The sequence below is a fragment of the Schistocerca gregaria genome, chromosome 3 (genome assembly GCF_023897955.1).
Source record: "Schistocerca gregaria isolate iqSchGreg1 chromosome 3, iqSchGreg1.2, whole genome shotgun sequence".
Classification (NCBI taxonomy): Eukaryota; Metazoa; Arthropoda; class Insecta; order Orthoptera; family Acrididae; genus Schistocerca; species Schistocerca gregaria.
The window spans coordinates 591948556-591965103 of NC_064922.1; the positions used below are offsets into that span (position 1 = coordinate 591948556).

The following is a 16548-nucleotide window of genomic DNA, read 5'->3' on the forward strand; positions in this document are numbered from 1 at the left end:
CGTTCTGTTTTGACGTGACTGGACGGAAAATATAAAACCAGCAGCACATGGCCATTAGTCGAGAAACGATAAATGTGTGTCAGCTTTGTCACAAACGTAGCTACGTTTCCTCCAGAATTTTAATTTGTTAAATGTAGTATCAGAGGCGTAAGTTATGTTTACGTCCAGAGTATCAGTTAAATTTATATTCTGGAAAGCATATAAAGCATTATGTCGGGTCAGGGCAATTATTAACAAGGAACAAGGAACCAAGAACGGTGTACTCTCTCAGAGACTTGCCACAGTTGCCGAAGTAGGTGTCTCCACTGTAGTCGACAGATTTCGCAATTGGAGGTCGCACAATATGTCAAATATTGTTATTTGTAGCAATCGTGATCAGCGCTATCAGAGTAGCAATTCGCGTCAAACCCTGGCACAAAGAGCGTTCATTTATTGTTGCTGCTTACGTTCTTCTTCCTTGGATTGTGACAATGGTAGGGAAATGGACGTTGATACTTTGAAGACTTCTTTATCGTATTTTAAAATTTTACTGCTGTTGCCGCGGTTACGGAAATTGTTTTATAGAATCGTCGTGCTTTTTGTTTTAGTAGCCGAAAGCTGGAATTTATAGTCTAGTTGCTTTACTGTGCCAGGCGCAACATACAGAATTTGTTTGTTTCTTCTGGAATTAGTACCACTCGAATGACGCATATTCGCATTACGGGAATGTTAATGCTATACGAGAACTGGAGAAGAAGATAGCTTTGTCACGTGAAATAACGAATAAACACTGTAGTTTGCTGTCCGTTTGTAGAAAATTGTACCGTATAAAGAGTCTACGGAAATGTCCTTTTCGGAATTGCATCAATCAAATGGACCTCGGATTTGCAAAGCCAATTGCAATAAAAAGATTCACATCCACAGTCTTGCAAATTCATGCTTAACTGCTGAGGCATCCGAAACAAATTCGTTACCGACGTTGTGCGATGTAAGTTCAAAAACATCATCTAAAACTTATTAATGAAGTGTAGGCTTATTTCATTTACTATCTAATTATCGCCATGAATAGGCTACTTCCACTGATGTTAAGGCAACAATTTCGTGTGGACCTACAGAGTACATACAAAATGATTTATTATCCCCACCCCCCTCCCCAAATAGCAAAATGTTTGGCACCGCCAGTTCATTTTCGTCGCAGATTCTCGCTAATTAATTGGTAACTGCAAATAACTACAAAATAAATTGCTAATAACTGCAAATGAATTCTTCAATATTATAGTGTAAACGCAGTATGCATTTGATTTGTGCACAATAGAATTTATTTACCAACATGCAGTAATCATGCTTATGAAAGAGCATGAACGGAGACTGGTATGACTTGCCTCATGCGACGTTGTTTTTAATTACAGAAGTATGGTTAGTTTGGGATTCTTAAATTAAAGCGGGAATTCGTGAAACTTCCTTCCATCTCGTAGCCTGGCGACGTTATGTCGATATCAACGACCACACAATTTGCGCTAGGAGGAGCTCGAGATAGCGTCGACATATGAATCGATACACGTAATTTATAGTTTCCCCCAAGTGCATCGCGGGGCATATGGTATTTGTTTGTGATTGTGACTGATATGTGAGCGATGATTGTCCACCTGACAATACCAGAAATTGATTGACAGGATAGCTGCGGATTTGCCACTCTTCAAGCGTACGGTGACGAATTGCAGTTGGACCATTCCGCGCCTGTCACGAGGTCCAAGAAAAGTAAGTTCTGTTTTTTGTCCAAATTACAAATGCTTATTGTAGAGCGACTTGTCGCACCTGTTGCGAATGTTCTTTCACATTAAGAGAGCGAGACAGAAACACTTCAGTTACTCAGTTTCGCTGAAAAATGTACATAGGCCTTCTTAAAATTCTTTGTCAATTATTTCAGTGTTATTAGAACTTTTACATTTTTTCCCCAACCACTAGCTTAGTTGAGTCGTTCCAGCTTTTCTTACGGAAATTGTCACGTAGGCTACAGATGGATGCAAATTTCACTGGAGAGATAATGAAGTACGGTACGTAAATTTGACAGTCACATGAAATATCATTTGTATGAGTGAATGAAGTCGGCAAGCTCCAATCACCATTCAAGTTTGGATACATTAATTTCATGTATAAACGGGTCATATCAGTTATTCTCCCATGGTAATGCCCTTCGTTTTGACTGTCTTCGGCACCATTTCATCCGTAGTTAAAACAGAGAGAACTGAAATGGTTTAAAAACAGCTATACTGTAAGGAGATAACGGACTACCACATGTCCAGCATACTTGGACGGCAAATTGATATCTTGTTGAGGACTATTATGTCATTAAGATCATTGTAGATTTCCATAGTCAGCGCATCATATTGAAGAAAACGTTTCACGATGTGTAGAATGGTGGATTTCGTATTATTTATACGTGCTTATTTGTCAAATACGCAGTTTCAGTACTACAGCCCATTAAAGATCTGCCCAAGACACGTCCTTTTTTCCCCGGTGTTTTATGCTGCCGTGCCAGGAAGTTAGATACCAATATATAAAAACTTTACTGTGATGTGATATTTGTGGATACATAGACAGTCGTTGTCGAAAGCTTCACTCATTAACCATTAAATTGGACTGTCTCTATTGATTGTTAATTTTTCAGCTGTTCTGCTAGAAATTGTCAATGTACATATGTTATTTGATCTATCACAGGTTATAAAAACAAAAGTAAATTAATACCTGTTCACAAACGAGAGAGGCTACAACCTTTCTCTAGACCTTAAGCAAAATGCTTGCAAAGGAAGTCTTTTTTTTAAAGTTAAACATATTTCAGTTATATACACAGAAGTGCACACTATAATTCTTAAGCTGCATATTATGCATCATCAAAGAGGAACCCACACATTCGCATTTTTGTGTCACCAAATTTGTCATTTAGGATTTAACAAGCACAGTATTGTTGGGAATGTTCCACTATTTGCGAGGCACATTTCAATCCAGTAGTTAGGACTACCAGAGGTAATATGATGTTGAGAGAGAAGCTTCAACCCTCAGCCACAACTGCTGCCACTGCGCCCCCAAATGCTTCATTACAGAGAACTCTGAGTTAAGATTCTTACCCAGATGACTTAGGTAGCTGGCTCTTACAGTTGAGACCTAATGCTGCATCTGCTGATGTATCTGAGCTGTAGTATGGACAGAAAGCTCAGGGGACTGAGCATGATGGAGTAATACAGGACGTATAGCAGCAGTGGACAAAATAATGTATTTTGAAGGTTATATTCAGAGTGCTATGTGAAATCTGTATCTAATAGCAGCAAATCAAAGAATACAAGGTAAACATGAAACCATTAACATTAGTCCTACTATTAAACTTACAGAATTTTATAAGTTACAGAAGGGATAAGAATATCAGTAGTCCCTATTTATTCATTCATTCATCCATCCATCCATATCAAAGTTGATAATGTTCAGAATGTTATTGCTATTAGAATATGTTTACAGTTATAGGGTAAGTTACAGTTTGTGTGCAAGAAAAGGAAATTGTAAGAAATTTGTGACCAGAGGATGAGGCCTGATTTCATTGTAGATCAAATGCAATAATGTTTAATCAAAAAAATCTTTGTAAAATCTGAAATGAATATTCATATCATAAAATTATATGGGCAATATTTAAAAGGACAACCAGAACATTATTTACGGAATACATGTAGATGTTAAAGTGCACAGTCAAATAGTAAATGAGAAAAGTCATATAGTCAGCATAGTTAATAATCACTTCTGGAAAATAACTTGGGTAACTGGCATGGTAAGTTTGAGAGATTAAACAATAGAATTCACGCAGAAGCAGTGTTGGTACTACATATATGCAGCCAGATCACAATTACTTCATTGTCTGCCAAACAAATTAAGAATGTAATGAACTCTCAAAAGCAGAAACTTATGGCTTTGAAAATACTTAAAGTAAATTACTGTCTGTTCTTTATTTACGTGCAGTGTAAGCTGTTTAATATTTAACTGTCACATGATATATTCCTAGGTGTACTGAAATATGTCACTGCTAAACTTAATTACGAGAAGAGTAGTGAAATATATTTATAATTGCTAACCAGTGTCACTCTAATATCAGTTGCAAAGGTAAGAGGGGGCTTCAGCAAGTAAGTTAAATGTTGTTATAGCAGACCAAGTAACTTTTATTGAATACTGTACTACATTTCAAAGTGAAACAGACAAATCATTATTTTTCACCAAGTCTCTGTAAAGAACAGTTGGAATGTTCTATTCATAATTCAATTCCTGAATGATAAAAAATTCACTCTTTTGTCAAAAACTGCTGTGTGAACGTCCTCATAGCTGGTTATCTCCCTCCCCATGTTCTTTTAGCTGTCCTAAAAGATGGAAGTCACATTATGCTAGACATGAACTTCCTGATCGCTATTGTCCTTGTGTGGCTGTAGTCAAATTGTTGGCACCATTTCATTATGAGTCTGTGTGCTGTTTAGATGTTTTGCCCACTTGAATCATACCAACCCACATTCTTCAGCTTTGGAGTATATTTCCAGTTGCCACACCATTTCAGTTGCACATTGTGGCACACCTTTTATCCATACGACAGCAAAAGTGTGCCTTTAGGAAGCCTGGAACGTGTACTCTTTTCTGACAATACACTACTTGTAGCGCAATGATCTTAAGGCCCCTGTAAATGATCAAACATTTTGTCAAGCTTGACTATGCTTGCCAAATAGTTGACTGTACATCTTTCTTAAAGAGGCTGCCAGTTTAGTTCTGTCAGTATCTTTGCGACACTCTCCCACAGATCAAACAAACGTGCGACTATTTGGGTTCCCATCCTCTGTATACATTCAATATCCCCTGTTAGTCCTTTTTGGTAGAGGTCCCACACACTTGAGAAATATTCTAGAATGGGTCACATGAGTGATTCGTAAGCAATCTCCTTTGTAGACTGATTGTATTTGCCCTGTATTCTACCAATAAAGTCTACCACCTACTTTATCCATGACTGAGCTTATGTGATCATTCCATTTCATATCCATACGAAGTATTACACCCAGGTATTTGTATGAGTTAACCAATTCCAGCAGCCACTCATTGATATTATTTCATAGGAAACTACGTTTTTTTGTTCTGTGAAGTGCACAGTTTTGTTTCTGAATGCTTAAAGCAAGTTACCAATCTTTCAGCTAAGGTCCCTAAACACTTTCCTGGGTGCACCTGAAGTTACTTCTACATCTGAAGATGATCCTCCGTCTAAGATAACATGCTGTGTCCTTCCTACAAAAATCCTAAATCCAGTCTTAAATTTCACTTGGTAGTCCTTTTCTAACTTTAGACAATAAGTGTAGGTGTGAAATCAAGAAATACTGCATCTACCAGACTGCCTGACCCAAAGATTATGTATTTGAGGGATCAGTAAAGAATCTGATAGGGATTCCATCAGGCATTGGAGCTTTTCAGTTTTAATGATTCAGCTGTTTTGCAACACCATTTACATTAATACTGATTTTGCTAATCTTTTCAGTGGTTCAAGGATTAAATGGAGTTAATTCTCCTGGGTTTTCCTTTCTTAATGAATGTTTGAAAATGGAGTTAAGCATTTCAGCTTTTGCTTTGCTACGGGCAATTTCAGTTCCTATCTCATTTGTTTGGGAGTGGTGCACTCTCCTTGTGACATAAAACATTAATCCTTTTGGTAGCTTGCACAAATTTTACCTGGAATGCTCAATTGTGCTCACATTATGAAGCTATCTTAATGCTGTGGACTTGCCAATCAAGGCCACTGGTTACTGTGAACGACTCTTCTCTGATGCATGTGATGCAAAGACAGTAAGAGAGTTTGGTATATGTCCAGCAGGCATGAAATTATAGCTCCTATATATTCTCTCTCAGAATCATTATATTTTATATTTTCTTGAACAGACTAACAATATACTGTAAGAGATTTTGAATTTCCAAATCATTACATCACTTCATATCTAATTATATCTGTCATTTATAGTGGCTGAAGCTCAACTTAGTAACAGATGAACAAATTTGTAAAATTGTTAATGGCTCTTCTTCTCAGAGGTGTCCAAATAACCTCCCAGTAGTGACAGCACAGTGCAAATCAATGTTAACACAGCAAGTAGGTCTAATGTGGTGCCATTGCACCTTGTAAACTTCCTTTGTATGTCCCGTTGTGTGAATTTTACCTGCAAAGTGCCAGGCTGGAACAGTGGAATGCTCCCAGCTGCTACTAAGCTACTTAAACATTTACGTTAGCATCTTTCTTCTAATGTTGAGGAATAGGTAGAACATGTATCTGAATGAGCCAAGGATTACAACAACTGGAAACTAACTTTGGTGCCACTAACAATCTTCATAAATGGCCAGAAATTCTTGTGGTTTTGTGAAAGGTCATTTGACAGTATTCTGCTACAGTAGTCATTGACAGCCCAAAAACGTTCCATTCACCATATCTCTGTCCAAAATTCTATGTTTTGTTTTACACCTATTATGCAGTAGTCCGTTACCTTAGAAGTTTTTCCACAGTCACTGTATGCCTTGGAGGGTTTCTCCAATCATGAATTGTTCTGCTGTGTACATATCTATCCAGTGCATGGTCAACTATTCTTTTAAACTTGAGACAGAGTTCCTCTGCATGCTCCTGCCCTGTGCTGACTGTTTAAAGTTCTTCATTAAGATACAAAACTGATTCTTTATCCAGTTTACTGGAAAGATATATCTTTGTGTTGCGTATATTAGCTGCCCTCTATACTTCGATAATCATTGTCACCACAACTGCCTCATGCAGTGATAAGAGTAAAGTTCCAGTGTGTTCATCCTTGAAGAGGTAAAGTCTGTTTGTTGCCATTAAATCCAACACATTTCCATCATGAATGGGGTTCTAAACTATCTGTTCTAGGTAGTTTTCAGAGAACACATTTAGTAATGTTTCACTGGAAGTCTTTTGCCCACTACTAACAAAACTGTAAATTTGATGATTTAAGTCTCCACTGATGAATACAGTACGATTGGGGAGCTTAATGTAAAAGTGAACTGAGATTTTCTTTGAAGTTTACCGTTACAGCAGGAGATAAGTCTGGTGGGCAGTAGAGGGATCCAATTACCATTTAATGCACACCTGTTTCTGAGTCTTTGCCAAACAATCTCGCATGGAGCTTCTAGACAAGCATTTGTTTCTACATGCACCACAACCTTGCTGCCATTTCCCTAAAGGGAACCATCATTTGTAGTACGTATAAGTGCTGATGATTTAGATGCCAGCCATTTTGTGTTTGCAACCTCTTGACACTGGAGAAAACAGCTTTCCCCAAAGCAGTGAAGTGCGGCCCACTGGCTCAGTTTCAGTTTTGATAAACGACAGCACCTTGAACTTAATGGTTAAGGCGATCAGTATAACAAGAGCTCCCATTGAAATGCCACTCGCAGTCAAATGGATGAGTGAGTAATGACAGATCTTGTACTTCCTGCAAGGGAGGCAGGATATACAGGAGAGTATAATACTTGAAGTGCTTTTGATAATGGTACCACAAGTACATGACTCTTGGGAGCTCTTCCAATACACCAGTTTGCAGCAGCTGCAATCGTTAGAGTGTAGTCAGGGTGATTTCCAGCTGCTTACAAATGCCAGTCAATTCATCCTTTGTTTGTGAACAGCATTCACAGTGGGGCTGCATTTTGACTAGTGCAGTGTATTACACGACAGTCAACAAATTTGAAATTAAGCGTGCTGATTATTATTTATATCTGTTGAGCTAAAAAAAAACTGCTGGTTCCCTGTAAGAATTTAAACAAATACACAAAATGAGATTTCTGTTAAACCAACAGAATAACCTATGGTAAAATTACTAATTTCCTAAAACATTTTTAAGTTATCGTTACACTCCTGGAAATTGAAATAAGAACACCGTGAATTCATTGTCCCAGGAAGGGGAAACTTTATTGACACATTCCTGGGGTCAGATACATCACATGATCACACTGACCACAGGCACATAGACACAGGCAACAGAGCATGCACAATGTCGGCACTAGTACAGTGTATATCCACCTTTCGCAGCAATGCAGGCTGCTATTCTCCCATGGAGACGATCGTAGAGATGCTGGATGTAGCCCTGAGGAACGGCTTGCCATGCCATTTCCACCTGGCGCCTCAGTTGGACCAGCGTTCGTGCTGGACGTGCAGACCACGTGAGACGACGCTTCATCCAGTCCCAAACATGCTCAATGGGGGACAGATCCGGAGATCTTGCTGGCCAGGGTAGTTGACGTACACCTTCTAGAGCACGTTGGGTGGCACGGGATACATGCGGACGTGCATTGTCCTGTTGGAACAGCAAGTTCCCTTGCCGGTCTAGGAATGGTAGAACGATGGGTTCGATGACGGTTTGGATATACTGTACACTATTCAGTGTCCCCTAGACGATCACCAGAGGTGTACGGCCAGTGTAGGAGATCGCTCCCCACACCATGATACCGGGTGTTGGACCTGTGTGCCTCGGTCGTATGCAGTCTTGATTGTGGCACTCACCTGCATGGCGCCAAACACGCATACGACCATAATTGGCACCAAGGCAGAAGCGACTCTCATCGCTGAAGATGACACGTCTCCATTCGTCCCTCCATTCACGCCTGTCGCGACACCACTGGAGGCGGGCTGCACGATGTTGGGGCGTGAGCGGAAGACGGCCTAACGGTGTGCGGGACCATAGCCCAGCTTCATGGAGACGGTTGCGAATGGTCCTCGCCGATACCCCAGGAGCAACAGTGTCCCTAATTTGCTGGGAAGTGGCGGTGCGGTCCCCTACGGCACTGCGTAGGATCCTACGGTCTTGGCGTGCATCCGTGCGTCGCTGCGGTCCGGTCCCAGGTCGACGGGCACGTGCACCTTCCGCCGACCACTGGCGACAACATCGATGTACTGTGGAGACCTCACGCCCCACGTGTTGAGCAATTCGGCGGTACGTCCACTCGGCCTCCCGCATGCCCACTATACGCCCTCGCTCAAAGTCCGTCAACTGCACATACGGTTCATGTCCACGCTGTCGCGGCATGCTACCAGTGTTAAAGACTGCGATGGAGCTCCGTATGCCACGGCAAACTGGCTGACACTGACGGCGGCGGTGCATAAATGCTGCGCAGCTAGCGGCATTCGACGGTCAACACCGCGGTTCCTGGTGTGTCCGCTGTGCCGTGCGTGTGATCATTGCTTGTACAGCCCTCTCGCAGTGTCCGGAGCAAGTATGGTGGGTCTGACACACCGGTATCAATGTGTTCTTTTTTCCATTTCCAGGAGTGTATTAACAAACTTGAAAATAGAGTTCATTCACAGTAAATATAGATAATATGTACTCCTCTGTAAGGGAAAAGTAAATGTAGGACGATTTGCTAGTTACGAGATGTGCTTCAGTAACTAAATCTCGATTGCCGATTTACTACTAACTGGATTATGTGAAAGACAATGGTACCTTCCAAAAAATTCTCAGAAATGTTGATTTATTTGCACTGATATACTGTGAAATTGGGATGATGTATTCTTAGGTAGTAACTGTGAGTGATTTGCTATGCAGTATGTTATCCAAAAACACTCATACTGGTAACTTATGAAAATATAGTTTTGTAAACATCCAAAAATTCTCAAAAGTTACCTATTTCTTGTGTAATTAACAAGGAAATTTGAGAGCAATTGTTTTGAACAAGGACAGGCCTTCTCTTCTAAAAAATTTTAAAGGGTACAAATAAGTTTAAGCCTGCAATTAACATTAACAGTAAGAGTTTATCGTGGCACTTGCAAATGTTCGAAATTTTACAGTATATCGCAATACAATTGGGTATTCATACAACCAGTGAAGGATTATGCAATAGTGATGAAAACAGTAAAATATGTGATTCTATAGTTTCAAATTGGTACATTAATCTTGCACATGTGGACTCACACACAGGAAAACTCTGAAGGTGGCTTTTACATATAAATAAATCTGCAAATTGCACAGACTTTTGCTTAGCTGTTTCTGTACCAAGTTATGCACTGGCATGCCGAAGAGAGGTGTGAGTTTCTCGCTCAAAATCTTGAAAATGTACCGCACCAACAGAGCATGTCTTCTGCCTGTTGCAGCTATCAATGCTCGACAGGACAATCTTTTTGTTCAAAACCAATACTGTAGAAAAAGTTCAACTATTAAGTTATTGGAGCTCTTGCTGGTAACGTATGAGTCATCCAATTTAATAAAAGGAATCCAGTATCACATTAGACTTCCAGAGAGTGTACACAACCCAACAGCATAGGATCAGAATGAAGAATGATCATTCTTTGTTGACAGTGCAGGTATTATAATCAAGCCTAATCGAGAAACTGTGACAAATGAAAAAGTAAAATTGCTCTAAAAATACTGTTGTTGAGCTAAGAAAATGAACATGTATTTCTGTGTTGCAGGTAGCTTGATCACACCATTAGAAATGTCATAGAGAAAATCAATAAATGAAACAGAAAATTCTAAATCTTACATATAGAGTAAGACATCTCAGTGGCTCCTTAGTACAGTGCCAGATTACAGATCAAGATGTTAAGAGTTTGATACTTCCCCACTCCTATGATTTTAATCTGTCATTACCACATCTTTGTTGTTTCTTGTTGTGAAAAATGCCAAGTTGCACTGTACTTCGGAGTCTACGTTAAACTGTGGGTCCTTCCGTAACTCACTGGGTGGGTAAGTCAGTTCAAAGGTCATAGGAAGGCAATTGCATACCACCTCCATTAGGACTGTGTAGTAAACTACAGTGGTGGTCAAACATCATTTGGCTTGATGACAGGTATTGTTTTACAAGAGATAAACTGGAAGTCATAGCTTGGCAAATTTTGCATTGCAGATAAGGCTTTATTGGCCACTTGTTGATGAGTTGCCTGTTGGCAGAAAATTCAACCAACATTTGTTTAATGATCTTTTTCTGGCTTTGTGCCAGCAATAATGGGTGGCATTGTAGAAAATTCGCCTTCCATTGCAGTCTGTCATGTTGGCAAAGCATCAGAAAAAATCTTTAAAAAACATCAGCTGAAGATTAAAAAATGAAAGGCAACATGAAATGTTAGTGTTTTTTTGCACAGAAGTATGTAATAATGGTAATATATGCTGCCTATTCTTGAATCTCTTGCATACGTATCTTTGAATACAGGGATACGAGCCTTGAGGCAAGGTGATTGGGAACTGGGGTTGCATATCGGTGGACGAGAATAATGTGTAGATTCGATGGACAGTGGAATAAAAGTGTGGGAGGGGTGGAAAGGATAGTGGAAACCCTTTCGGAGAAAGTGATTCAGTTGCTCCAGTCCTGGGTGGTAATAAGTCATAAAGGGGAATGCTCCTGAATGGGCCGGCCAGTGGAACTTTCGGGGTGGTGGGTAACTGGAGAGAGAATGCATGGCAGTCCTGTTTCTGTACAAGATTGGGACAGTAATTTTGGTCTATAAAGACCTCGATGAGACCATTGGTATATTTAGAAGGGGACTGCTTCTCACTACAGATGCAACGGCCAGGGGTGGCTAGGCTGTATGAAAGGCACTTCTTGACATGGAATGGGTGGCAGCTGTTGAAGTGGAGGCATTGATGGTGATTGGTAGGTTTGATATGGACAGAATTACGGCTGTAGCCACCTTTGAGATGGAAAACAACATTGTGGGAGGTGGCTTGTGGGGTTGAGTAGGACCAGTTGAAGTGAATAGAGGAGAAGGTGTTGAGCTTGTGCAGGAATGTGTACCGGGTGTTATCATCCTTGGTCCAATTCATGAAGAGGTCTTCAATGAATTTGAACCAGGTGAGAGGTTTAGGATTCTGCGTAGTCAGGAAAGATTCCTCACGACCACTGATGAATAATGTGGTATAGAATGGTGCAAGTGGATGCCCATTGCTGTACCACCAATCTGTTTGTAGTTGATGCCTTCTAAGGTAAAAAGTAATTGTGAGTGAGGGTATAGTTGGTGATGGTGACCAGTAAGTAGGTGGTAGGTTTGTAATCTGTTGGGTGTTGGGAAAGTCACATTCAATTGAAGCAAGACTGAGTATTAGAGATGTTAGTGTGAAGTGAGGTGGCATCAACAGTGACAACAAGGGTACTGTTTGGTAGGTGTTGATCTGTGAGAACATAGATTCTCTCAGTGGGAACATAGTAACTGGTCATAATTGGACACTGAGACCAGTTGGGTTTTATGGACTTGAAAAGAATGTAGGGAGTGGTAGGAGTGAGGGGAGAGATTGACTCTGGGGAGAAGTTCTGGGATAGGCTTAAGGATTTGAGAAGAGACTGGAAATCCTGTTGGATTTCTTAAAAGGGGTCACTGGCAGGGTTTTTAGATGGATGAATCTGACAGCTGGCCGAGTCCTACAACCAGGTAAACCTTGCTGTTCAAAACTACAGTTGCGGAGCATTTGCAGCAAGTAGGTTTGTGAGGTCAGGATCAGTGTTGGATGGTGGATTAAAATTCTCTGGGGATGTAAGCTTAGCTTCCATGTTGAGGGGGTTTGGGGAATGATGGTGAGGTAAGATCCGAGGTTAAGGGGGTGATTTGGAGTTAGTGGGGGTGACTCACAGTTGGATGGAGGATTAAACTTAGGCAGACAGTGTTCATCATTGGTTGTTCATTGAATCTGATTGGTATGGTTGGTGGTGAAAGTCTATCCATTGTAGAGACTGGGAGAAGGAGAGAAGGTCTTTAACAAGTCCAGCACAATTGAAGAGGGGTATTTGTTTTCTGGAAATAGTCTTAAATGATTGTGTCATTCTACACTCCTAACATGCTTTTTTGCCTTGTTGAATTTGAGTATTCTTTTATAAAAATGGAAGTGGAATTCAAACACTGTGAAAGTCCACTAAAATGCTCCATTCGAGTTGTGATGCCTGTGACGTCATTGACTAGCTCACTGCTCCTTCTGTCATAAAGCTCGTTCAGTGATGTCTTGTTTTGGAATTTATGTTTTGGAAAATGGGTTACAAATGGTGTACAATCCTGTACTTACAAATACACCGATAAAACTCCTGAAAAGTTGTTTTTGAGTGTTCCATAGAATAAAATGGGTTGCTCGGTGTCGGCAAATTGCCACAACTTCGCCGTATAAGTTCATGAACGTAATTGAAAATGCATTGCACTGAGAAGTTGAATTTAATTTACATGTTTTTCTGCTGTTACAAGGAAGGATAGTGTCATTGGACAAAATTAAACGCTTGGTGAAAATTAACAATATTATGAAAAGGATAGTTAGTACTCACCATATGGAAGAGATGCTGAGTCGCAGATAGGCACAAAAAAAGACTGTCACAAAATGAGCTTTTGCCCAACAAGATCTTTGTAAAAAAATACAACACAAAGTGCAACTCACACACATGAACCGTCTGTGGCAGCTGAAGCCCAGTCATATTAACCAAATCTACATAAATTGTTTGGTAGCTAAGTCGTTAGAGTATTAGATTGTCGAATTGTATAAGATAATGTTCATAGATTGCTGGTTCGAATCCAAGCTGAAAGAATATTTTAACTTATTTGTAAAATGACTCAACAGTTATATGGAAACCAAATCATAATTACTAAGGTTCACCACACTGATCAGAAACAGAATATTATTGTTTTTCCCTTGCTGTTTACATGCACTTACATTTGCAATCACTGTCCACACGCATCACAAAAGATATTTTCTAGTTAATATGACCACACACTTTTTATTACAATGTTCTTTTCACCTTCGCACTGTCCAGCTAGGATCCTTACTGTATGAACTTTCAAAGTTTCATCATGTTACATACAGATGAAGTAAGTCTGCTTCGGACACAGATGTTAGTTTACACTCACAAACATCATAGTCGTTACATTTATGTTACCTGCATGTTGTACATGCTTTATATCTCTGTATGGAAAACCTGATCGTCCTACACCTTGTTGTACTCTAGGACTATGGACAGTGATATCGTTACTACTAGTAATGCTTTCTTAAAAAAAAGTTTGTTCGCAAGGTAATTGTATTTTTCTTCTGTTGTCCATTTCTCAGACTAAGGTTAATGTGAAGCTGTATGTAAAATATTCTGTTTGCTAGTCAACATTTCTGCTATATAGTGAGTAGCAATCTATTCTTTCCTTAATATTGTAATTAATTTTTATTGTAGTGAGGCTCTTACGTGGAAAGTGTGGTTTTATGTACTTTCATTCTTTCTTAGTTTGAACTTCGGATGGCTCTAAACACTTAATGATAGTGTGAGTTGATTTTAATTATGTTTGCAATGTAATTGGTTTTCTTCTTTCTCTTCATCTACCATTATTTTATTTCAGTATCCTCTACTGTTCCAAAAAATGGGGAGAAAAATCACTGTTGCGGTATGCACACTAAATCAGTGGGCATTAGATTTCAAAGGAAACCTAAGTCGAATTTTACAAAGTATAGAAGAAGCTAGAGAAGCAGGTGCAAATTATCGAAGCGGACCGGAATTAGAAATATGGTAAGTCTTCACATTCTATGAAAAATACTTGACTGTTTCTGGATAGTATTTACTGCCTCTTTTTGTGTACTATTTATTGCTTTACCATGACTAAGAAAGGGGCAGAGAGAAAATCTGACACTCAATCCTGTGAACCACCCCACTTTCTGGACCATGAACCCAATGTTAAGGTCTTCATGTACGTGATAAAAACACATTACTGTGGAAATATTTTCTCAAGCCAAAACTAGAAATTGATCAAACCTTTTTAAATCGGTGACATTTTATGTGAATATGAAGTATTGCTTCTGGACTGTGGGGGAGGAGAGTCTCTGAGAGACTGTGACCATTCACTTAACTATACATCCAACAAAAGTGAGCAGTAAGAATATTATATGCGTCTACAGCTCGTGGTCTCGCGGTCGCATTCTCAATTCCCAAGCATGGGGTCTCAGGTTCGATTCGTGGCGGGGTCATGGATTTTCACCTGCTTAAAGATGACTGGGTGTTTGTGTTGCCCTCACTACTTCATCGTCACTCGTGAAAGTGGTGAGATTGGACTGAGCTGAGGTTGGCAATTTGTACGGGCACTGATAACCACGCAGTTGAGTGCGCGACAAATCAAAAATAATAATAATAATAATCATCATCATCAGTACTATATGAAGTTGATAATTTGTGTCTCAGCATAATTACCCAGCTTAACTGTGAGAATTTCTGTATCGTCTTTTACCGATATCCCAGCAGAGAGATCTTGATTATGTGTGTTAATGAAGATGGTACTGCTGTATTTCAGTGACAATGTCCAATTACTTGACTTATCCCTTTTATTTTTGGAGAATGAGGGAGTAAATCACTGTGAATATCCTGAATGCACATTAAATTAAAATTCTGGTTATGACTTACCTAACCTGGTGGTAGTTCTTGTTGGGTGTAAGACCTTCAATATTAATTGAAGGGTGGTGGCCAGTTTCAATTCTGAAAAGCCATTTTTTCACCATGTTGATCGTTCAATTGGTTCTGGAGTGCTGACGTTCAGTTCAGTACCTGAATGATGGCTTAAAAACCCGGGAAATTACAAGAGTCGCTTTTATCGACTGTCAGACATTGTGCTTTGTCACATAAGATCTACCAGACAATGAAAGATTCTGATTTCACCAAACTTATGCAAAGTTTACTCCAAAACAAGAAATTTAATGGGAACTTCCACAATCAGCTTAGTTGATAGAGATTTCAAAGAAATGGCTTACCACAAGGAAGTTTTCTTTCACCAATGATATTTAACATTTATACCAATGACCAACCACTTCTGGCAATCACAAGGATTTTATTTTATCCTGATGATCTTGCACTATAGCTTGCATCATGTAAGATGGTGCTTCCACGAATAGAGGCGGTGCAGCGAAGGGATGAGAACTATGCATGCGCGGCAGCAGAGTGGGCAAAGTAAGTCCACATTGACAAACTGCATTGCTGCGGACAACAGTCAGACTCATTTTCCTACTTTACATTATATTATATGTTCAAATTTACGAGGGGAATAGTAAATATTAAAACAAATTTTGCTGTGTCATCATGAAATATTAATTCATGTCTTGACAATGTGTGTCCACTGCTCCAAAGATTTACTCTGCATGACATTGGGAGGCGAGAACTGCTGACACATCTTTTTGAAGATGTGAATTACAATTTTTCTCAACATGACAATTGACTAACGACAAGATCATGAAACTGCTTGCAATAATTATCATTTATAGCGATCTGCATTATAAGTAAAAATTTGATCCACAACAAAATTAACTTCAAGCACTATCTGAAATCAGTATATTTGCTTGACAACTGCTTCTACTCAATAGAATTTTTAAAAATGTGTGTGTCTGTGTGTCTGTGTGTCTGTGTGTCTGTGTGTCTGTGTGTCTGTGTGTCTGTGTGTCTGTGTGTCTGTGTGTGTGTAGTTAAATATAATCACTGTGCATAAAAAAGAACTAGTGTAGAAAAGACTAATGAAAATACTGTCATAAAAATGCTCCCCAAGTTGTCATATTTTTTGCGGTTAACTGGCATTATGAGTGTAAACTAACATGTTCG

At 39.5% G+C, this 16548-nt stretch overlaps 1 protein-coding gene across 1 annotated transcript in view; it reads left to right on the forward strand.

Moving 5' to 3' along the window:
• Positions 1 to 441: 441 nt before the first annotated feature.
• Positions 442 to 16548, forward strand: part of LOC126353906 (glutamine-dependent NAD(+) synthetase) — a 190750-nt gene continuing 174643 nt past the window's right edge. Inside the window, exons 1-2 of the mRNA XM_050003134.1 lie at positions 442 to 1737; positions 14315 to 14481. Coding sequence (XP_049859091.1) covers positions 14336 to 14481 — 146 coding nt within the window. The 5' untranslated portion in view covers positions 442 to 1737; positions 14315 to 14335. The remainder of the gene's footprint in view (positions 1738 to 14314; positions 14482 to 16548) is intronic.